Here is a 24,282-nt window from a genome sequence, read left to right on the forward strand (position 1 = left end):
CTACACAGCAGGTTGTACTGATTTGCAGATGAAGAAACTGAAATTCCACAACTTGCCCAAGTTTGTACAATTAGCAAATGGCAGCCCAAACTCAGACAAAGCTACTCTAGATACTCAACTCTGAAACACTGCTTTCACCTACCACTGCCTGTTAGAAGATGACTGTTTTCTCCTTAGTTCTGGATCTGGACTGGGAAGCGTTGAACTTGTGCAAGCACACTAACATGCTACCTTCTCATCACCTCCAATAAACCATTCTGGTTTACAGCCTTTGAAAAGTTATCCTGACAACATAGTTGCCCACACAGAGAACTATCAAGAGTTTCTAGAGAAATGAAAGTATTCTATGTTGCTTTAAAAAAATAATAAATTCTCCTGGAGTAGCCAAATTCATAGAGACAAAATGGTGGAATGGTGAATGGGTTGCCCCAGATTATGGGATGGGAGAATAGGGAGCTCATACTTAACAGTCACAGAATGAGTGAGGAGGTAACAGCTCCACATCGTGTGAATGTACTGAACATGATGATACACTCAAAAGGACTAAGACGGTAAATATTACGTTATGTGCATTTGGTTGTTTTTCAAAGGTAATTGCTTGGGAAAGATATGTAAATAAGAAATCATTCTGTTGTCTTATTTACTAAATTATCAAATGAGTAAATATATAAGCAGGAATCTTTGTGGTACATCTTAGTAGCACTTGGCAGACTTTATTTTTTCTCAAAACTTAAAATTTCATTTAATATTTATCGGCAATAACTAATGAAGACTGAAATTGTACAATCAATTTATAACTAATAAGTAGAACAGGTTAATATTTCTCCATATCAGAACGTGCTCCCTGGCACGGTGGTACACACCAGTGATCCCAGCTACTCACAAGGCTGAGGCAGGAGAATTGGAAGTTCAAGGTCAACCTGGGCAACTGAGCTGTGTCTCAAAATAAAAGTTTTAAGAAAAAGGGCTACAGCTGTAACTCAGTGGTAGAGTACTTGCCCAGCATGTGGTAGGCCCTGGGTTCAATCCCAGCACACAAATGAAAAGAAAGAGAAAAAGGAGGGGGGAATGTTCATCAAGGAGAATCTATAACTAAGGTGAAATTTAATCACCTTTCAAATGAACTTGATGTTGTAGATTCCCTGTATCAATTAAAAATTTTAAATCGAACTCTTTCAATTTCATCTTTGCATCTTTGTGATTCCTAATAATTTTTATAACATCTAGATAATCAATACTGTTGATGACCATTACCTTTAAGTTTACTGAAATATGGTTTTAATATTAATAGATTACATTTGCAATGGAATGCTATTGTCTTTGAAAATGTTTTTACATTGATTTTTCTCTTCCTATATCCACATCTCACTTAATAGCATCATCATCCACCCACATGTCTGAGCCAAAAACTTAAATAATTTCTTCTCTTTTTCATCTTCAAGTTCTATCCACTGTATTTATTCCATAAAAGTCCTCCTTATGCCGGCCACAGTGTCTAACTGGAATGCTAGGGAAGCCTCTTACCTGGCCCCAGACCATGCTCCACTGTAGCCTCTCCTGCTGTCAGCACATGTTCCTATCACATATCTGAGAGACTACACAAGTGAGAACACATCAAATGCCTCACCACTGTCAGCACAGAAAAAAATCTGGAGTGAGAAGTTTGGCCTGCCCACCACTGCATTCCCATCCCTCATCTCCCCAGGAGTACCTAGACACAAGCAGGGCTTTCTGGCAGTATCTGGCTATTCCAGCTTGAGAACTCTACTCACCCACTCTCACAGTGCCTTCTCCCTAGAATTTTCTAGGATAAGAAACACGATTCAAGGCACAGAAAAAGAAGCTATTTCAGTCAACTGCTGTGGACAATTCTATAGATGACATGCTAGGAGAGAAAAAAAATCTCCTAAATCTCTGCACTGTAGTAGATTCAGAACAAAAGCAGCTGGAACTATAATCACAGTTGATGAAGGCTCTATCCTTACACATCTGAGCTTGGAACAACTGCAGAGAAGCAAGAAGAGAACTGGGCTCAGAGCCCTGGCATCTTCCTTACCGTTTCTTGGCTACAGATCCACTGATCCTTTTGTGAGGAAAGACAAACAGAATGATCTGAGATGAAAAATCCTGGCCCAACCATACCTTTGCTCTCTTCTTATTTTTCGTCCATGCAGACATTACCCATCAATCCCAGTGTTCTTTCCCAAGCTCCCTTCTTATCCCAGCATATTGACATCCACACTTCTGCACCCAGGGACCAGGGTTGGCATGTGCACACACTTAGGTACATGCACACTCGTGTGCACCATGCACACATGTGCATGCACAAGCTCTGCTGTTACCTTGCTCCTGAGGTCTCCACTTATCCCAGAGTACCTTTCTGCCTGCTGTTTCTCAATAGCTTCCCTCTGAGTAAGCTTAATGGAAAAAAGAAGTGTGTGGAATTTATTTAAGTCTCACGTTTAAAAGCATGATTTTACTCCTTCATGCAGCCATTTATTTGTAATAATGTACAATAATAAATAATAATCCCTTTTTTGCATTTTCTCCTATGAACACTACTTTATAAAATGTTATTTACAATAATACTTTAAATTACATGATTAGTCATTTTTCCACTTTATTAATCAAAGACATTTTATCTGAGCATCCCCATAAATATAATATATGGAAAATGTTTTCAGGTTTAAAAATTTCTTGTTAATTTGGGTTGTTATTGTTTTGATCTATTCATATGGACTCATACAAGGTTTAGCTAAAGGTGTAAAACCCAATTCAGTTGGAGCAACCCTAATCTGAAAATCCAAAATCTGCAATATTCTAAAATCCGAAACTTTTTAAGTGACATGACATCACAAATGAAAAATGCTATACTGTGAAACTTTGTTTTGTATACAAACATTTCAAATATTCAGGTAATGTGTATAAGGTTTATATAAAACATAAATAAATTCTGTTTTTAGAATTAGGTTCTATCTCCAAGATATCTTATTATGTATATGCAATCATTTTTAAAAAAACAAAATCCAAAACATTTCTAGTCACAAGTATTTTGGGGAGAAGATATTCATCCTATATTACAAATGTACATGTATCATTTCAAAGTCATTTGCCAGGACCTAGAGTATAATAATTCTCCGCTTTATCACAAAGTCATGAAATCCTGACTAAAGGGCTAGGAAAAGAACATTTGAAGTGACTGAATTCAACTTCCTACTTTAACAATGAGCCTCCTTTGCAACAGTCCTGATGCGGGTTCACAGCTCTATTGGGACCACTGGAGGAAGGTAGAGCTCCCTGCTTCACATTCCCCCTTTCTAAACCACTCTGACTGCTGAGTCACAGGCTTCTCCTGTGGGACACTGTAAAGGGACATCAACAAAGAAATGAAGACAGCTGGCACAGAGACCCACCCGACAGTGACGAAGCAGGCCCAGGGCCAGAGATTTTTTTAATAAATCCCATGTGAAGACTGTGAGCCAGGGCATCTTTTCTGGGGCACCGCAAACCGCTTTTCCATTCTGCCCAAACCTGCGTGTGCGCCCCGCTTGCTCGGAGCCTCTTTCATCTTAGGTAACTGCTCTGATGTCAAAGAGCTAAAACTGAGTTGGAAAGACTGGAATGTCTTGCTCGCCACAAAGTAATGAAAGATTAATTCACCCTTATTATTCCCATCATTTATAGAAGACGAGATCTAACTTGCCATGGTCCCCAACTCCGTGCACCACTTCCTTTTTGAGGGCAAAGCTGCCAGGTGAGCAGGCAGGTACTAAGAAGGAGGAGCTATTAATGACAATTGTGTCAAACTAATCTCAGCCCAAACTCCTGCATTTTATTATATAAATTCTCAGGATAACTGAGTAGCTTATCAAGGACATCCATCCAATTAATTTAAAAAATATTAACAGAACTCATTTATCATTAAATGATTTTATTCCTGTCAAGAATTATTTTATTTTTTAAGTTAGTACTCTAGAAATTTTTAAAAATTCAAGTGGTACAACATACGAAATTTTTGCCGGATTATTTTTAAAGCTCATGTAAATAGAAGCAAGAATATAGCCTGTAATTGATTTATCATTGGTCACATGAATTAAACATAAAAGATTCAAATTTTACTTCTAGAGTCTTTGAATAATCATGCATTCTGTGAATCTTGAAAGTTTTGAAGATGTGCTACAATTTCAGCATGGTATTAAACCATTTTATGTAGCCAATGGGAAAAAAATAAAATAAATCATCAACTTATGGAATTCTGACACTTATATACTTGACCCTTTGTTGGGGATTACAGACATTTTTGGAGATATAAACTCTACTTCCAGGGATTTTCAAAGTGGACAAGGAGAAACAAACATCAATCAAACAAACATTAATTAAACTTGATACAATGTGAACAAGTGAGTGTACACAAGTCATCATCAATTAAAGGATAGGTAGGACCCCAAAACATGACTTATTTCAGTAGCCTCCAAGGAAGAATGTGGTTTAAAAAGACATTCCCGAAAACACATGTTGGTTGCTAGCTAACATTTGGACCTGGTCTCTGGCTCAGGGGACATCCTTATCAGCCTAGTATGATCTCTCTGGAAGACTCCACTTTTATATGAAGTTTATAGCCTTGGTGGAAGCAAACTGAGTTATGCACATTAGTTGTCACCCTCCGCAGATGAACTAGATATAGTTCAGTCTTCTGCTGTATGTTCAGTAGGCCCCTGAACCATAATCTAATCTATGAGGGTATGCAAAGGGTTTACTACAGTGCCTGCCTACCTAGTACTAGGTGCTAAATAAATGTTTGCTCTCTCACTTTTACCTATTTTTTTCTCTTTTTTTATTCTGTGCTCTCTAATCATGCTACCCAGTATATATTTATATTTGAACACAGAAAAGAAAAACAAACTAAGTTCCTGATGTGGCTGTCCAAACACTACCTGTGCAAATCTCAGGGCTGGATGTGCAGAAGAGAGAAGTATATAAATAGTCCCTTACATGTGTGTGGAAACCCTGAGCTAAGCTCTTTTTCATTTAGATAAAGTTAACAGGAGTCCTTTGGAAAATCCCTAAGGCAAGGAAGAACATTTCGGCCCACGGGCCTGAGTCAACTGTGTGCCCGAATCCACTCAGCATGGAGATGAGGACCCGTGGGGGCAGCCTTGTACAGAACCCCAGCAATGGCATGCATCTTCCCGTGAGCCCAGGGGCCTGCTGGGGTTGCCCCATTTAGATAAATCTCATGTGGCTTAAGGATCCGGGAAAGTGTAAATACGTGCACTACAGTTCGTGAGGGAAGTAAAGGCAAAAGCTCCCCATCTCACTTTCTTTAGATTTAGCCTTTAGGAAAGCCTTTTTTGCTTACTTCTTGTGTGTGTGTGTGTGTACTGGGGATCATTCTCGGGACCTTGAGCTTGCGAGGAAGGTGGCGGAATCACTGAGTTAAAGCCCCGGCCCTTTTGCTTACTTTTCTTTTCCTCTTCTCTACAAATCTACTCATTTTCTTTCTTTCCTGCTTGCTTGCTTGTTTGCTTGCTTTCTTTCTCTTTCTCTTTCTTTCTCTCTCTTTCCTTCCTTTCTTTTTCTCTTTCTTTCTTCCTTTCTTTCTTTTTCTCTTTTTCTTCCTCAAAAGGCTCCCCTCCCTCCCTCGGCGTGCTTCTTCTGTAACTATTTCTCCATTTTTCTGTTTTCCAACACCTCCTCTCCCCTTTATCTATGCCCATGCCAGGGATCAAGTGAACTTGAATTGCCCTCTCTCTTCTCCATCATCATTCTCCTCCTTGTGTCTTTCCTTCTGTCTTTCTGGGTGAGACTTCTGTCACTTCATGCCTTCTTTACAAAGTCAAGCTGATTTCCATGGTTTGGCATAGCTGTTTTCTAAGACAATTTCATTTTGAAGTATTCTGAAGTCAGAAAGACAGTGTGTGCATTAGAGAGAGCATGAGACTTGGGAGTTGGAGTTGTGCCTTTGGCCTCGTTCGAAGTTCACATGATAGCACGCTCCATCCATTCTCGAGCACATGCAAAAGGTTGGTGATTATTAAACCAATGGCCCAAAATTAACAGGGAGTGAAAACAATAATAAAAATAGCAAAGATTTTCATAGACCTTACTATATCTTGAGCACTGTTCTAAGCACTTTATAAATCCTTGATCACTCAGTCCTCAAACTATTCTCTGAGGTTGGTACTAAGATTTGTGCCATGAGGGTGAGATCATGGCTAAGGATTTCTCTTGTAAATGTATCCTTCATTTTCTGTTTTATAATTTTAAATCAAGATTATGGAGTTCAACATTTCTATTTCATAAGATAATCAAGTAAAATCAGTCCTGTTTTACCTGTACACAATTATCTACTGGTTGTCTGTTTTCTCTGCCCATTATAGAAGGAGAGAGAGACAGAGAGGCAGAGAGAGAGAGAAAGAGAAAGAGGAAGAAGGAGGAGGAGAAGGAGGAGAGGAAGAGGAAGAGGAAGAGGAAGAAAAAGAAGGAGGAGGAGGAGGAGGAAGAAGAAGAAGAAGGAGAAGAAGAGGAGGAAGAAGAAGGAGAAGGAGAAGGAGAAGAAGAAGGAGAAGAGGAAGAAGAAGGGGAAGAAGAAGAAGGGGAAGAAGAAGAAAGGAAAAGAGAAGAAAAGGTGAGATAAAGTTTCAGGCTCTTGTGATCTTGTGATTATGTACCAATTTTCCCTTTTGCGAAAGATAATAATAATAATGCTTCACAAGATTCATAATGATGTGATTATACAATGGAGCATGTTAATCAATACCCAAAAGACATTTTCACATGAATGACCATAATGAAAATATAATCACTACTCTCAGGACAGGTTTCCTAGTCGATATGTGTTAAGTGATACAGTTAAAGGTTGACCTTGAGGCCTCTGTCTGGCAGAATAGTGGCACTTTTTTATTTTTAGAAAATTGATAAATTTTGAGAATGTTGTTAGGCGTTATTATAATAGTTACATAAAAACTGAGCACAGAGTACGATACTATACTTTAAAAATAAATAAATAATACCAATGGCCTTGATGGCCCACCGAGGTCATTCTCAATTATTTTCAAAATAGGTTTTTTCTGGGGCTTATTTCTCTACAAAGTATATTATCTCCCTTCTTAAAATTGTATTTTTAATTCCTTCATATAATTTATAGAAATAAGCCAATTTTTATTTCTGAGATTTCTGGTAAGCAAACAAAAATTATCAAGAGAAAATGTTTGATTTTAAATGACAGTACAATTTCTAGGCAACAATATATCTTCATCTATTTTGTATTGCTATAACAAAATATCACAGGTTAGGAAAAATATAAAGAAAAGCAGTTTACTCAGCACATGATTCTGGCAGCTGCAAAGTCCAAACAGCACAGCTCTGTTCTGGCAAGAGCTCCCTAGCTGCATCATAACATGATGGAGAAGCAGAATAAGAAACAGTCACAGGCACAAGGGGCCCAGGTAGGAGGTGGCCTCACTATAACAACCTAGTCACCCTGCCATGACAGTATGAATCCATTCATGAAGGTGGAGCCTCATGAGCTAATCACCTTCTGCCAGACACCAGCCTTCCAGCGCAAGCAATTTTGGGGACAGACTATATTCAGACAAAAATACAAGTTTAGTTACTTGTTTTTTCTTCCATTTTAGGTAAAACAAAATAGAAACACTTCCCTAACACTATGAATTCAATTAAAAAAATAAATCACATAAGTTCAGTTATGGTAATTCAAACATGCTAAGTCGCAATTTACTCTTGTATGTAATAAAAGCTTTGTTAAAAAAATTAACAGTGTGGTAAGTGGTGGTAACTCCAAATGTCTATAAATAATGTTACTTAGGGCTCACAATCTGGCTGGGAGAAAAGTTGACTTATTTTGAAGTTGTATGTGCACAGGAAGAATCCTGAATTTGCCATTAAAGTATGTTATTAAAATTAATAAAATAGCATTTGTGGAATGCAGACCTTCCTCCTAATTTAAACTATTCTTTCTCATTTGACTACACAGTTATTTTGGTGCATTGGTTTTCCTGTCCTTACTATGTGTTTTCTTCTACTCAAATGCATACCTTGGTTACATGTATAGTGAGTGGTTAACAAATATTTGTTGAACAAACAAAAGGATGGTTCACTGAGATTTTACTGAACCATGAAACCACTGGGCCTGTATAAACAGTGACTTATGACTAGAATCATTGAGTTCTAAGACTTAGGAAGTTATTTCATTCCTCTCTCCATAAAAAAGCCTCACAATTTTGTCAAAATGGTAAGTATGAGTATATTTTTATAGGGAGAGATTCCAAAGCTTTTATCAGATGCTCACATGAAGAATCCTATAATCCCAAAAAGGTTTGTTTTTTTTTCTGAAAAGGTTTTTTAAATTACTAAAGTATCTCATCTATCAACCCTGCTGTCATAGGAATGATGAGCCCAATTCTATTTACGTACTCCAGTGATAAATACCTCCCTAACAAGGGGAGCAGCAAGGTTATTTCCATACTTAACCGTTCTGATGACACTGATACCAATCCTTTCCTTGTAAATTCTGATTGGCCACAGCTCTGCCCTCCAGAGTCACACAAACACGCCCTGCCCTGTCTCTACAGCCCTTAGTGGATTTTTAGACAGCTGTCCTCTTATCTGATAGCCTCTCTTCTTTGGTACATGCCATAAATCCTCAGCCCTTTCTACCATAGTCAAAATTTCTACTCCCATTGAGCCAGGGTTTTAGCTCAGTGACACTGCACCTGCCTCACAGGTGCAAGGTCCTGAGTTTGATCCCCAGTGCCAAAACAAAAAATTCTAAACTCTCAGGGAACCCCAGTTCTGCTCGGCCCTGTGCATGGTCCAATCCTCCCACAGCTTTCGTCCTCTGATTCTGGGCATTCTGAGTTGGTTAATGAGACTAGAAGTCATCCTTTTAGCAAGAGCTGTCACTGTGCTGACTTAAAGTAAACTTGCAGTTAACTCAAACTCATGTTTTGTTTTGTTTTTTCCTCTTATTTGTGCTGCCTCTATTTGTTCTACCATCCATGGTCTTCCCACTCTTAACAGTAAGTGTGAAGATTTTATTGCAAGATTTTGCTATTATTTTTATCAAATTTCTACTAATCGCGGCTTCGTATCTGAGGTTCTTAAGGATTCTATCACCTCCAAATTTTAGCCACTATCCTCCATTCCCACCCAGTTTCACACTCTCTTTAGCTCCGACATTTCATATAGATCAATGTAACTTTTATCACACAAAATATAAAATAGATGTTGCACAAGAAAAGCCTATAATAAGCAACAGCATGAGGTCATTAAGAGGACTGGGTGTAGGTCAGGTTCAAATCCTGGTGGTGCCACTTACTGGCTATTTGACCTTAGGCTTGTCACACAATCAGTTTCTCCCACTCCCTCTCCTTCTCCCTCTCTCTCTTCCCTCTGTTCCCCTCCATCTCTGTCTGTATAATGGGATGAATAATCATACAGTCTACTGTGAGTGGTAATGAAGTGTCAATGCTGAAAGCCCAGAACACATTGTAAAAACTGTATAAATGCTACAGGAATGACTTAGCTTACATGCACACATTTAATGTACATATAAGTACCATATCAGAAATGAGAGTACTGTGAATGTGAAAACCATCTCAAAAGACAGAGCAGAACTATTAGGCTATTTTCTCCAGAGCTCATAACTGTACCAACATTTAAAAAAGGGAACAAATCCTGTAAACCTTCCTATGTTGCGAAGTGAAAGGTTTTTATTATTTATCCACTTTTATTTGAAGTCTTCTTTCTCTGTTGCTCAGATTGGTCATTTCTATTATTTAAATTCATGGACACTTTGTCCCCACAATTCTATGTTGAGCTCATCCACTGAGTTGTTGTTTTCATTTAATTCTTGATTATTGTGTTTGTCGGATCTAAAAATTCCCCTTGAGGTCTTATTACAGCTTTTATTTCTTTAGTGAGATTTTCTATTTCTTTGCTCCAGCTTTCTGTTTTATTGTTTCAAGTGTAGTCATTGGTTATTGAGGTGCTTTTGTGATGGTGGCTTTAAAAATCTTTGTCAGGTAATACTCTTGTCTGTGTTATTTTGATAGTGACTGTCTTTCCATTCAAGGTCTCATCTTCTGGGTTCTTGGTACAACTGTTGATTTTTCTACTGAAGCCTGGACATTGTGGCTATGATGCTGGGAGACGATGGATCTTATTTAAATGTCACACGAGTAGGTGAAGAAAGGTGCTGCCTGCTTCTGGTGGGTGGAGATGGAAATGGGGTTGCCCCTCAGCCTCATGACCATAGCCACTGAGCAATGGGGAATCTCCTGCCTCTCCCCTAGGCTGCCCCTGGCACTCCTCTTGCTGACAGGCAAGCTCGCCTTGCTGCTGCTGGGTGCTCCCAACAGCATACAAGGGAAAGGTCTCAGCCTTTTCAGCAGGAACAGGGCCTCAGTTTTCCATGGTGTTTGGCTGGATAGAGCAACTACTGTATGTAGGTTTTCCATCTGACTGGGTTTTCAATCTCCTGGCCCTTTTGCTAGAGAGAGCAAGCTTTCTGTAGGTGCTTTTGTCTGTACCCATTGGTGTTTTCTGGTTGCTAGCTTCTCCAGCATCCAGTCTGAGGTGTGCAAGAGAAAGAAAACCTAGAGAACAAACTGCTGTGTCCTTCCTCACGCCCCAAGGTCCTTACAAAGGCTGCCTTCTCTTCATATTTCATAGATTTTTATATTTATTTTGTACATAACATTTAAGGCTTTTAGCTGTTTTTAGGAGGAGGGAATAGGAAAAATATGCATCTTTTCAGGACATTCATGTATTTATGGAAGACTAACCTACTGAGCTATAAATCTAGCCTCCAGATTTCTACAAGCCCATAGGGCCAGCCAATTAAACCCAACCCTGGAGGTAGCATGTTACATACATTCACTCAGTGCCCTCCCTGGTAAGAGAGGCAGCCTCTTCCAGACCAACGTCCACACATACCTGGGGCAGCTTCCTACACTTATTACCCTTCCACTGAGCATGAGAACCAGAATAGATCCCATCTGGCATCCTCCCTCACTCCAGCTGGCCCTCTGGGCACCTCAGCCCTGTTCCCACCACAGATCACTCATGAGGACATGGGAAATGCAGCAGGTCTAACTTCTACTGCATTCCTCCTAGCCCAAATCTTCTCCTTGTAGCACTAGAGCGGGCTTCTCCACATTCCCATTTGTCCTTTCTTTCCTGCTATTTCCCATCACCACCTGGCTAATTACAAATGTTTTTATTAAAACATTTGGGCTGAGGTAGCATGGCTTTCTTCCAGTCTTGGTTCCCCTGAATCTCTTCTGCATCTGACATGACTGACCAAGATTCCTATTTAATTGCACCTTACAGAGAGGGACCAGACATTTGCATATTTTGCCTCGAGTTATCTCATTTTGTCTTTACAGCAGCCATGTAAGATACCAGAACAGTAGCACTGTACCCATGTTCTATATGAAAAAACTGAGGCTGGAAGCAGTGATATGACTTGCTCATATTGACGAGATAATTATGTGTCAAAGTCAAGACCACATACATCTGATTTCTCACATAAGGCTCAGTGCAATCCAGGACATCTTGGCTTCTATAATACTGTGACATGGGCCGGGGATTTAGCTCAGTGGTTCTACCACCTGCCTCGCATTCACAAGGACCCGTGTTCAATCCCCGGTACCAAAAGAAAGAAAAAGAAAAAAATATATAATACTGAAACAATAAGGTAGCTGCCATTTGATTGCCAAGCATTCTACAAGACTTGGTACCATATGTACAGACACAGAACTTGAGGTTTATGGAAGTTAAGTGACTTGCCTGAAGCCACTCACTAGTGAGAGACTGGAGCTTTTGCTAAATCCTTAGCCCTCTGTTCTTTCAATTCTACACAATCTCTTTCAAAAATTAATTTATTCTATTGCTTCTCTTCTACTTTGCTAAGTCTATACCAACAATCTTGTTTTGATCTTTATTCACTTCTCTACAGCTGCAAGGAAAGATTTCCACTCAAATGGCCTGTCACCATTTCAAGCCCTGTATGACTAAAACTGAACTCATGATCCTCGCTGCCCTCATGTTTCTTGCTCCCCATCTCTGGAGCACCAACTTTCTCCTTGCTATAGGACACAGAATTTTAGACTCATGTTTGACCCATTCCTCCGCTCATCCCCCCCATCCTCTGTCACAAAGCCTATTCAAAGTTCCTGTGAAGCCACTCGTGTCTCTCTGCATGCACTTCCCTCTTTAGCCCCACTGTTACTTATTCAAAGCCTTCAATTTGATGTTATAGGGTCAACCACCTTTCAGCAAAGCCTGAAGGCTTCGGGATTGCCCCCACTGAGTTCATCTATGCCATTGTCAGACTTACCTCCTGTAACACAGCTCTTGGTTACCTCCCCTGTACATGAATCTGCAAAGATCCCAAAACCCACATAAAAAGAGTCTAGAGTTCTGTGAGTAGCCAATAAGCCCCCTGATCTGTTTCTTCTTCACCTGGATGGGCAGGTGAAGCACCTCACCTTTGCTCATGCCCATATCATCATCCATGTTTTCTCCTCCACTCAGCCTGCCTCTCTCTTCCTTCTACCTGTTTCTATCCTATCCTATCTACCGCTTAACTGTAAGTTGTACTTCACCCACTTCAAGACACAGGGCACTTTGGAACCCATACAAATGATTTTTGTCACATATAGGGTCTATGCCATCTATCTACCCTCGCTGCACTCTGACCTGAGTTGTTTACCTTTGTTTTGTGTAAGCCCCAATACCTCCCAATTAGTAACAAGCTCACGAGAAAACAGGGAGGAGGGACATCATCTATGCTCCTCTGTTCCTCATACTTCTGGCAGAATGACAGCTGTTCAATAAACAGGTGTGTCTTAAAGCTTTAGCCTGCATTTGGTCGGCTTTTTCCCCAATCACTAGTGTGATCTTGGAACAAGTGGTCCCCAGACTACATTTTGAGAAACTAGTTTTTCAGAGTTGAAAAATTCATGCCAAAGGTAGACATGACATTGTTTTTTATTCCTATGCCTATCATTTAGATCAGCATAACTCAAACACACACAATTATCTGTGACATGAGTTGTTTTTCTCTTCCTAAATGAGTGCATAAAACAAATTGGGGATTGTAAAGGATGTAAGATATTCAACAAATTCTCTATGTTCAGGACAGGAAGCAAGAATTTGGTTCATAATTGGTTTAATAATCTCATACATATATGAATTAGACAATTCAGGTGGGCATTGGACACGGAAATTAGAAAGTAAAATTGTTCTAGCAGAAAATGTAATTCATATGGCAACTATAAAACATGATTTACAGTGAATAATCTGCCCTGAATATACAGATAGAGGAGTAAGGAGCAAGTCAGATGGTGATTTTAGTATTGCAGACTTACTTAATGAATTTCCAAAACAGTTTAGAACACTTTATGTTGAAAGTTTATGGAACAAGATCCAGTGTAAAAGATGAAGAAATAGTTTAGGAAAAAGAATAAATAAAAGAAAGATACTTTTGGATAATATGTCTCATATTTAGGTTAATACTTCAATATTGATAAAATTGTGACGTTCTTAAGATCCAAAAGTTACCTTATGGACTTTTCTTTCAATGAACAATTAAAGAAGAAGTTAAAGAGCACCACAGTTTTGTGGAGAATGCATTTTAAGCAGTCATTTTGAGCTAACTATGTTTTACAATAAACACTTCTTTCATTAGTATACTCTTCATTTTTGAGAAATATGCAATACAATGTAAAGCAGTAATGACAATGTAAAGTTAGGTTGCCATTCTGTTAGAAAGGTGTAAATATTTTGCATAGCTAATACCCTGCTTTCTAAATTCTCCCATCAAAAGAGCAACCTCACTTTTGCTTGAACATTAGAAACTAGGAGATGTCTATCTCTTTTCCGGTCAGTTCTAATGACTAGAATAGTCTCTTTCATTAAGCAGAGACAGGCTTCTCCAAGTCGCTAGTCCCACTTTTGCCTGGGAAATCACGTGGGCCTGATCTTCCTTCGCTCATGAAACATCTTATAGTATGGGATTTAAATGTCACAATGCCTAAAATTCTTTTATTCTTGCTAAAAATTCTTCATTTCTTTCAGCCATTTCTCACTTGCACTTTCCAAAATCCTCATTAATCTTCCCTTTTACCCCCATATTTGAGGTCATCAATATCTCCCAAAGCATGGCACTTGCCCTATTGGTGTAAGACTTAAAACTGGATTGCTTAGACCACAATCTGAGGGAACTATCCCCTCATATAATGTGCACCTGAGACTTTCTATTCATACTGCCTGGAATTACAGAAGATATTTTAGTAATTTCACCATACTCATATTTAGTTAATTATAACCCTCACTGTTCCCAGGCCCCACCATGAACTATTTTAAGCTTCATCTCCTGTGTTCTATACATATTAAACAGAGTTGGCAAAATCTACAGTCAGGATCTTACATTTATAATTTTACAAGTCACTACTGTTCCTTCCTCCAAACTCCCTTAAATTTGGAGCCCAGGCTATTATGTCCCTTCCTAAAAATATCAGTTAATACCTGGTTTGCTGTCACTCTACTGTAGCTGCCATGTTCGTTTGTGCTGTCAGGAATCACTTAGGTGATTTTTTCACACCTAGCCTCATCATTCTTCAGGACTCTATTCCTGCAGTGACCTCATGCTCCACTCCATCTCAGTCTCCCACTGCCCTTCTGCCTCTATCTCAAACACTACAACTCTGAAGTCACTGTCTCCTACTCTCCTATCCATACTCCAGCAACCCTCCCAGCATGTGCAATCCACTGTTAACACTGCCTTCTCTCTGTGCTTCATTACCCTTCCCCAAATCCAGGAGCCATCACATATGCACTGCTTTGCACAGACCCTCTTTTCCTGCCATGCTCAAGGGAAAACAAAACCAAAAACCAATCCAACCACCATGCACTCCAAAGATGACTGGAGAAAAAAACTTAACATATGGGCTGGGAATTTAGCTCAGTGGTTCTGCCACCTCCCTTACAAGCACAAGGTCCCGAGTTCAACTGCCTACCAAAAAAAAAGGTAACATACATGGTGACAAATCTTGTTCTAAGCTCCTGACTGCCAACTCCAAGTAAGCCCCAAGGGCTGTTCAGAATTCCTGTAATTTTTCCTACTCCTTTCACTCTCGGTTCTCCTAGATGACAATGCTATACCTTCTCGTCTCTTTCAGAGTTCCAGTACTCCACTCTTTCCGTCACTCTGCTGTTCACTTTGCTTCTTCACTGATAAAAGAGCAGCAGTCACAAAAGGACTTCCACCTGGCTCCTGCCCACCTCCTGCACATGCACACTCTCTTCCTCTTTCCTCTGGTCATATCTACAGATTTTCTATCTGCCCACCATCCACCCTCCACAGTCACCCAGATTTATTTCCCTCACTTCCTTAGGGACATGGCTGCAGGTAATGTCCCCTCTCTCTCCTACACCATGGATCTCGCTGTGTCTGCTGAATCTTTTGTGCCACTGTCTTAGATAGATTTATGTTATTATAGCCAACACCCGAGATAAATTATAAAGAGGAAAGGTTCACGTTAGCTCACAGTTTTGGAAGTCTCAGTTCAGGATCAGTTGGCCGCATTACTTTGGAGCTGTGTCTGCAAATCGTGGTGAGGGCACAAGGTAGAACAAAGCTGCTCAGCTATCACTTGGGCACGAAAGGGAGGAAGAAGGGACTGAGCTCTCACTATTCTCTTCTGCCCCCACCATGACCAGACCTCCCACTAAGCCCCACCTCTTAAAGTTTCTAAATGTCATGGTTTGGATCTGAATGTCCTTTTGAAGGCTCACTGAAAGTTTGGTTGTCATCTGATGGGCTTTGGGGAACTGACTCAATGGTGAGGGATCTAATTCAATCAAGTAGCTTGATCCACTGCTGAGCTCATTACCTGAATGATCGGCTAAGAGGTGGGATCCAGTTGTATGAAGCAGGTCACTGTAAGTATGCCCTTGAAGGGTATAACTTGCTCCCGACCCTTTCTCTTTGGCCTCCTCTGTCTGTGTGTCTCTGTCTCTGTCTCTGTCTCTCTGTGTGCCTCTCTGTTTCTATGTCTGTGTCTCTGTGTCTCTGTCTCTCTGTCTTTTTCTCTGCTTCCTGGCCACTATGAAGTGAATCTTGCCTCATCACAGTCCTAAAAGCAATGGAGCCATCTGACCATGGCCTGAAACAGTGAGCCAAAATAAACCTATTCTTAGATATTTTAACACAATAATAGAAAGGTGACTAACATACCTCCCAAAAGCACCAAGATGGGCATCAAGTCTTTAACACATGGGCCTTCAAAGAACATTCCATATCCAAATTATAATGGTCATTTTACAAATATGCTTTAATACACTCCACAGTTAAAAAAAAAGTGAAATAAAATCCCCCTCTCATTTAGTTACCTCTCATTTTTAAGTTTCCTTTGTAGCATACCCTTACAAAAGAATGTTTATAGGTGCTGTTTCTTATTTCTCCTCTCCTGTTTTCTCTAAGACCCATTCTAACAAAGAGTTTTTCCTAACACTTCATAAAAATGTCTAATAAAATTTGTAAAGACTTCCTCACTCACTGTCAAATCCGACGGTTGATTCTCAGTCCTCATCTTACGCAACTTACAAGCAGCATTTGACAGAGTTGAATCGTTTCATTCCTCTGGACACACAATCCTCTTGCTTTGTGGAGTTCAGTTCCCCTACTTCATTAGTCACTTTTATTTGGTTTCCTTTGCCAGACCACAGAATGTTAGAGTATTCCAGGATTCCTTAACCTCTTCCCTGTTGACATCGACTCTCTTTGTGAGCTCACGACCAACAACTCCCAAAGTACATCCCTAGTCTGCACTCCAGCCCCACTCTACATTGCCAACGTGACATCTCCATCTGGACATCTAATGAGCATTTCAAAATTAACATTTACAAAACCAAACTTCCGGTTTTTCACTAAAAGCTGCTTTCCCTAAACGTTTTCCCAAACCCTGCCAACAGCAACTCCATTCTTTTCATCTGCTTAGGTCAGAAATCATGGCATGATCTTTGCTCCCTATCCCTCACAGGCCACCCACAATCCATTAGGATATCCTCTCACCCTCGGAATACATCCAGACTCCAACTTTTTACCTCCTCCAATGCTCTCCCTGTACAAGCCACCACGATCTCTTGCTCTGATTGTCACAGTGGTCATTCCTGCTCCACACTTACCACCATCATCCGCATGTGGAATTCTCAACACGGTGACCAGAGTAATGCATTAAACTTAAAACTTAACTCTAAACATGCTCCACCATGCTAAAATCTCTCCTGTGGTTTCCATTGCACTGAAAGTAATGTCCAAAGTTTTAACCAGGAACTAATCTCCGCATTACCCTTTACCCTTCACCTTTTGTTCACCCTTCACCCTTCTTCTCTTGCTCACTCCACTTCCCTGCCCTTCCCAGTGCTTCTCGAATGTGCCAGGCCTCTCACACCAGGGCTGTTCCCTCCGCCCAAAATGGTCTTTCTCCAGGCAACTGACTGACTTGTTCTATCCTTTCTTCACGTTGCTGCTTCTAAGCGACCCTCTAATTCCTGTTGCTGTTTTAACTTTCTCCACAGTACTTATCGTTCCTTGACAAAAACCTTCTGCTCAGTCTCCCCTCCCTCTCCTTCTCCTCCCTTCTCTCCTACCCAAAGATATATACTTTATGGGAGACATATTCTATGACTTTTCCCCCCTCTAGTGTTTTTCAGTGCTTAAAACAATACTTAGTTCAATAAATAATAGTTCAATCACGAATGAATTAAATGATAGTATCTTGGTTAAAGTTATAACAATGGTTACCATAGGAGAGGGGCAGTGGTCAATTGGAAGGTAAGGTTTAAATAAGATTTCCTTTTGTCTGTATACTCTATTGTACATTTTAAATTTTAATATTATGTACATGTATTTCCTACTTCAAAAAGGGATTTTTTGAATCAGGGCTTAAAAAGGAATTTTTTTAATGAGGTCCAAAAAATTATTTTAATAAAAAGATGTTATTTCTTCTGGATGAACAATAAAGTCAAGATTATTTTCACAGAAATACTATCCTGTAGCATATCAACCATCCTTTAAAATTTTGTTCTATTTGCAAAAATAAAGAGGATGCTTTCTGTGTCTTTTTAAGTTGAGTGCTTTGCCGAGATGATTCAAGTGTAAAAAAAGAAAATTATGTTGTACAGACATTAGTTTTTAGTGAACCAATGGTAATTTCTGGTCATCAACATATTCCTTCTTTTCTGAGGATTTATAAATATTTGGCGTAATAACATATTCTTAGATTCTACCAGCCATCACCATCAAATATATTCCCTTATAAGTTTCTGAAAATCACTTACCCATTTTAACTTTCTGGCATTAGTCTTTTTCTTAAAAGATATTCAAAATTATTTTAAAACTGCCTAAAACAGTCTTTCTATATGAGACATAAAGTCAGTGGATCTGAAAAAGTGGATCATCAAAGCAAAACACAGAATTTTACCTGCTGTTTTCTCTCCTAGGCTTCCATTCTCTCTATATATTCTGGCTTTCTCAACTTGAGAGTCACTATCCACTCTAAAGCATAAGGTCAAATATTAATTGAATAGCTCTTCCCTCTTTTTCTCATACACAGTCACTACAGCCTCATACACAATTTCCCACAAACAGAAGGCTCTCCAGCTCCTGTTCTGTGCACTGTTCCCTTTGCCCTCTAACAGTATTTGGAGAAACAAAATGGGTTTTTTGACCATGTTCTTCATAATGACCGTAGAGAACATTCGTGTGTATAGTATCTTGAACTATGTCTTTTATTTCCATTGCCTTTTAAATTTTCCAATCTTCCGTAGTCATTACTGAAATGATTTATTTTCATTGTAAAATTAAATCAGAACTAACAAAGCCAAAGATCATGTAGCAATATTCAACCACAGTCATTTCTATGATGAATCACAGACTGAGATAAGTGATAGAAAGAGATTTATTTTCCAGCTATATAGTCTGAGAAGCTGTGCTTCTATTTATTTATCTTGTGTTGACCTCAGAAAACTAAGACATGCTCTTTTGCAGATGGAGTTGGATAATTACAATGCCCTTCTTGTCACGCTTCTAGCGATGACTTGGGAATGAGGAAAATGAAAAATGACACAGAGAAACGCTTGACTGAAGTAAATACTGATGTGAAGCAGAAAGGTGCTCATGTCTGAGGAATCCATGACCTGTGTTTAGTAAAACTCCTTACACAAAAGAGGCATTCAATAAATGTTTGCTACATCGAACCACTATGCTTTCTCAGTTTCCAGATAATAAAAACCTTCTGTAATCCATGCTACCCTAAATAGGCAGTAAAATGAGGAAGATAATCAACAGCTCTGCCCCCAAAGCCCTCAGAATTAGAAGCTAAATGGACAGCTGAGAAAAGAGATGGGGCCAGAAAGCCTATGGTATATTTGAGAAGCAGTGAGAGGGATGGATTTCCTGGAATGGGCAAGTTCACAAAAGGAAAGTTACGCTGAAAGGCTTGGTTGAGACTCACTTTCAATGCACTGTTATGGTACAGAAATGTTTCTAATTTTTAATTTATGGACAGGTTACTATACTTACTGTCAGAAATGTCATCGATTTTATCCAGAGGCTATGTCCAGAAAAATTAATTGCATCAGGTTTCTAAACTCTTTTCTTCTCATATATTCTCTAATAGCTTGTAAAAGCAAAGTATAGTGCTCTTTCTTATTTCAGTAACACCACAGCTTTCTCAAAAGATGAAACAGAAGACTAGAATTTATAGTTTCTCGAAAGGATTGCTGGAAATGAATCCAAATAAAGATGTCCGTGCATCTATTAAGCACCCAAAATTGAAGACTGTCAATCTAGTGTCCAAATTATGATACTTGGTAATGCATTATGGAGCCTCCACAGCTGTTATACTGAACAGAATAAACACAGGTGAATAAAATTGTCTCAGTATTATCTAAATCATGATAGAGAATAGTTATAAAGCATCAGCTTTAGCATTTGTAAAATACAAATTTAAAAGCTCCATGGCTCAAGTAATGTAAATTCGAAAAATCTCTTTTTGTAATTATGTAGGATTTTAAATCAAATTATATATCTCAGTATTACTGAGGCAAACAACAATGGGCTGCTTTTTCCTGACCATTCCCCACCTGATTCTTCATTTCTGCCTTCCATGCACAAAGCAGTAAATGAGTTAATTCCCAAAGCAGACAATGAGTTAACTTCTTGCCGTTTCATTTTGTTTAAATGTTCTATTTTAAATTCTTTCTTTAAACAAAGGGCTATTCTTCTATCCTTTTGTTATTTTATGTTCCTTTTGAATAGTTTCCAGGAGTAAAATAACTGACCATGAAAAAAACCAAACAATTGCTCTTAACATCCTTTGTATAAAGTTATTAAATGATGGCGCTGTTCCATGATGAACAATTCTAACATGCTGTGGCCCACACATGGTGTATTAAATGTTGCCTTGGCAACAGACATCATTTCATATGCCCACTATCAGTTGTAGACATGAAACATTGCAGCTTATGAAGGCAGTGCTGCTTTTTGTTGAGAAGATTTTTATGCCACAAAAAGGACAAAAGCAATGAGAATACCTGAAATACAGTACTGATGAGGGTTTATGGTACAACTTTGATGATACTGAAATCTACAGTAATCTCAGGACATTACTGAGAAATATTTTTGGAAATATTTCTTTGAAAACTTTATCATCAATGTATAAAAATAAATAACAGAATTCCAGTCCAGATGGCATGATTGGTGGTGTTTTTTCAGAAAAACAGTTTTTAAAACATCAATATCTGACTTACATATTAATATTCAAGATCCATTTACAGTGCGTTACACTCAAAACCTAAGTAATTCCTTGGTTTGACTTGAGTTCCAAAGAGCTCTATTTTTTAAAGAATTACTAAAGTAGCTTTCTGCCCTGTGAGGACACAGCTAAAGGATGACACTCTGTGAGCCAGGAAGCAGCCAGCCCCTTATCTTGGACGTCCCAGAATCCAGCACTATGAGAAAATTAATTTCTATTTATAAGCCAAAAGCAAAGTAAAATTTTAAAATGCAAAGTGTGCTTAATGGGGTATCATTGGATTCTGTCTCTAATTCAGCTCAGGAGTCTCCTGCTGACTTTGTTTATAGCAATAGAATTGCCAAAATAACAGACAGGAAAGCTGGTTCAGATTTCATTTGGATTTTTCAAGATATAGATATTTATTTGGCTACCATTTCCAGCATCCAATTTTCTTATAGCAGCCCATTCAGTCTATTTAATAAGAAATACACAGGTTTAAAACAACCAGCCAACATCTACATATAAACAATTATAAACTAAAACATTTGTATATAAATATTCAAAAATATGCTCCTTCCACTCAAACGTCATTAATCCTTTCATTCTCCTCCCACCTGGTTTGATCTTATTAGTGCCTTGGTTGCCCAGGATAGAAAACCTTAGCATATTTAACAAAGTCAAATGTTTTATAAGAATAGTGCTAAAATGGTAAACGCATTATTCAGTCTAGTCACTATTCTGTAGCAATGCATTGTATAAGTCAACATGGCTAAGATATTCTAGATGTTTTTACCACAAAAATCATGATGGTGATGTTAACTAGCTTAATTTAGTCATCCACAACGCAGACTATACCAAAGCATCACACTGCACCCCGTACACAACATGCTCTAAGCACTTCCTGTATGGTAGCTCATTTCAGGGGACAGCGTGTTACCTAGCACAGGGCACTTAGCTGCCTTCTGTCCCTTCAGCTATCCACGGTGAAATGAATGGAGGCAGGCAATGTTTATAAAGATGATGTACATTGATTATGGTGGATAAAGGCTGTGGACTGTGAGCCATCCTCATCAAAGAGTGGTAATAACAAAACCTACCACTGCCATCTTCTTTTGCAGTTGGAAGGAGTTTTGTCTTCTCATTTGGAGGCAGAAGTTGAGACAGGTTAGCCATTCCTGGACTTAACCCCCGACCCATAATGAAATATGGAATTTTCACCTTTTGAATCTTTTTCCCCCCACTTTTCTCCTCCTCTGCCTTCTCCTTTCTCCTTTATTCTTTTTCTATGTGATGCCCACTTTTTCCCTCCCCTTCAGAATACTGACCAATTTTACTCGGTGCTTTCTACAAACCGCCTTTCCTCAGCTCCTGTCTCTTGCGGGACAGCGGAGGTAAGACAACCTAAGGCACTCCACATAACCCTTAAGAGAGGGGGTGGCTTAAGGAAGGGGTTTCCCTAAATCAGCTGCCAAGCGCGCAGATGCCCGTCCCGCCCCCTTCCCCTCCTCCAGGAGCACCCACACCACAGGCCTCCTCCCGCTACACTGCCAAAACTACTCGGCTCCCACTCCAGCACAGCAAAGCTTTCTCCGTCACAGCACAACACAGCACCCCCACAGCTCCCGCAGGAAACAGCCCAGAGCCACGCCTCTCGGTGTCTTTGGCTGGGGTGCGCCTGGGCTCCCGGTCTTTTCCGGCTGCGAGGGCGGATTGCGGACAACAGAGGGCAGAGGCCGAACCAGGGCAATTTCCAAACGCCAGGGAGAGTTCCTCTGCTAGGAAACTGTACTCGTCTGGGGGGAAACTACCTCGTCCACTCACCATTACCCAAGCCCTCCAACACGCAGCCAGGACCGTGGCATTTCGGGGTCCCAAGTTTCAGTGCTCTGCAAGACGGGGGCATCTGAACAGCTAGGAGAGACAGGCTCGGGATGGGGGAAGCCCCGACCCCCAGGAACCCGCACACTCCCGGGGGTCGGGGAGAGGAGGAGGGGAGGATGGAAAGGGGCTTCGGAGGGGCGGGGAAGCGTGAAGCCACGCAGCTGCGCTGGACCGAGCCGGGTCGATGGGAAGCCGCTTTGTTGTCAGAGTCTACGGCGCGAAGGCGCCCCGGGGAAGCACCGCGACCGGTCACGCGGGGCCCATGGCCCCGGGCCCCTGTGGGAAGGAAGGAGAAACTTGCACCCGGGATGCTGCGGTTTGCCAGTGATGACAGTGTTTAAAGTCCAAGTAACAACGATCAGGAAATAAAGGCATCGGCAGCATTCCGCCTTCGTCTAAGCCTTCGGAAGCGCAGGATCACGGTAACACTCACAGCGCCGGGAAGGCGCCGAGCAGGAGCGCAGCGCGGGCGGGGACCGGGTCCCCACGCCATCCGCGGGGCGCGCGCCCGCCTTACCTGTGGATGCGGTTTCCATGGCAACGGGCGGCGGCCGGGCGGGGCTCGTGCCCAGTTCCCGCGCCGCCGCTTCCCGAGCCCCGGCTTCCGATCCCCGACCGGGCTCCCCCGCCTGTGGCGCCGTTCTGGCCCCGGTCGGCGTCCGCGCTCCGAGATCGCCCTCCCCGCGGTCCCCGAAGCCCTGGGAACCGGGGCTGGCCCGCGGCGGCAGCTCGTCTCGCGGATCGGGCGGCGCGGCCATGGCTGGCGACCAGGTCCCCACGCGGCGACGGCAGCTGGGCGCGGCCGGGTGAGGGGCCGGGCGCTCGGGCGCGCGCGCTGCGGTCCCCGCCGGGGCTCGGGTCGGGAGGCTGCGGAGTCTCTGCGCTGCTGCTGCAACTCAGGCGAGCCGCCGGCTGCGGCTCCGAGCGCCTCGGCTCCTCCTCCCCCTCTTCTTCCTCCTCCTCCTCCTCCTTCTCCTCCTCCTCCTCTCAGGACCCCCGCGCCGCCGCCCGCGCTCCTCCCTTACTCCCCAGCCTGCTATTACGCAGGTGGAAATGGCCTGCTCCGTCTGGCCCCGCTCCGCGCACGTCACCCTCGGCCTGCTGTCTCGGCAGGCGGCGATCGAGGGCTGCGCCACATCCCCTAGAACCTTCCCTTCCCTGGGGGCGGAACGCGGGGAGGATCAGCAGGTAGAGCAGCCTCCAGCCGCAGCGTGACTGACGGGCAGCCGCCCTCCCAACTCTACAAGTTAAGTCTCAATCGCTGTCCTGGGACCTGAGGCCAAGAAAGCAGGCCGGAGACCAGGGCCATGGTTCTGAGGGGGACCAGCGTCAGCCGGAGGGAGCACAGGTCTAGCGGGGAGGGGCTGGAGATGGACGTGGGCGGCAAACGGAAAGCAGGGAGCCGCACCCCGGGGTTTAATCCTGCACCCTTAAACTGTTTCCAGAACGAGGCTGAAAATTGCGGAGTACAGGGATGAGCTCTTTGGAGAAACTCCAGAAATAAATAAGTAAATGCAAGCAAGCTTTCCAGACCTTCACTTGACCAGACCTGAAGACAAATAGGATGTCA

The 24,282-nt window shown here is 41.4% G+C and overlaps 1 protein-coding gene across 2 annotated transcripts in view; it reads right to left on the reverse strand.

Moving 5' to 3' along the window:
* The window catches only part of Rtn1 (reticulon 1), a 252,876-nt gene extending 229,391 nt beyond the window's left edge, over positions 1–23,485 (reverse strand). The window contains exon 1 of one of the 2 annotated variants that reach the window (XM_004837454.3): positions 23,230–23,485. In XM_004837454.3, the coding sequence (XP_004837511.1) occupies positions 23,230–23,470 (241 nt within the window). In that variant the 5' untranslated portion in view covers positions 23,471–23,485. Of the gene's footprint in view, positions 1–21,928; positions 22,020–23,229 lie in introns of those variants that run through there. The other variant, XM_087195207.1, reaches the window with a different exon arrangement.
* Between the last annotated feature and the right edge of the window lie 797 nt (positions 23,486–24,282).

Source organism: Heterocephalus glaber, unplaced genomic scaffold, assembly GCF_053883595.1.
Source record: "Heterocephalus glaber isolate CG9 unplaced genomic scaffold, H.glaber_assembly_v1.0 deba00001608, whole genome shotgun sequence".
Taxonomy (NCBI): Eukaryota; Metazoa; Chordata; class Mammalia; order Rodentia; family Bathyergidae; genus Heterocephalus; species Heterocephalus glaber.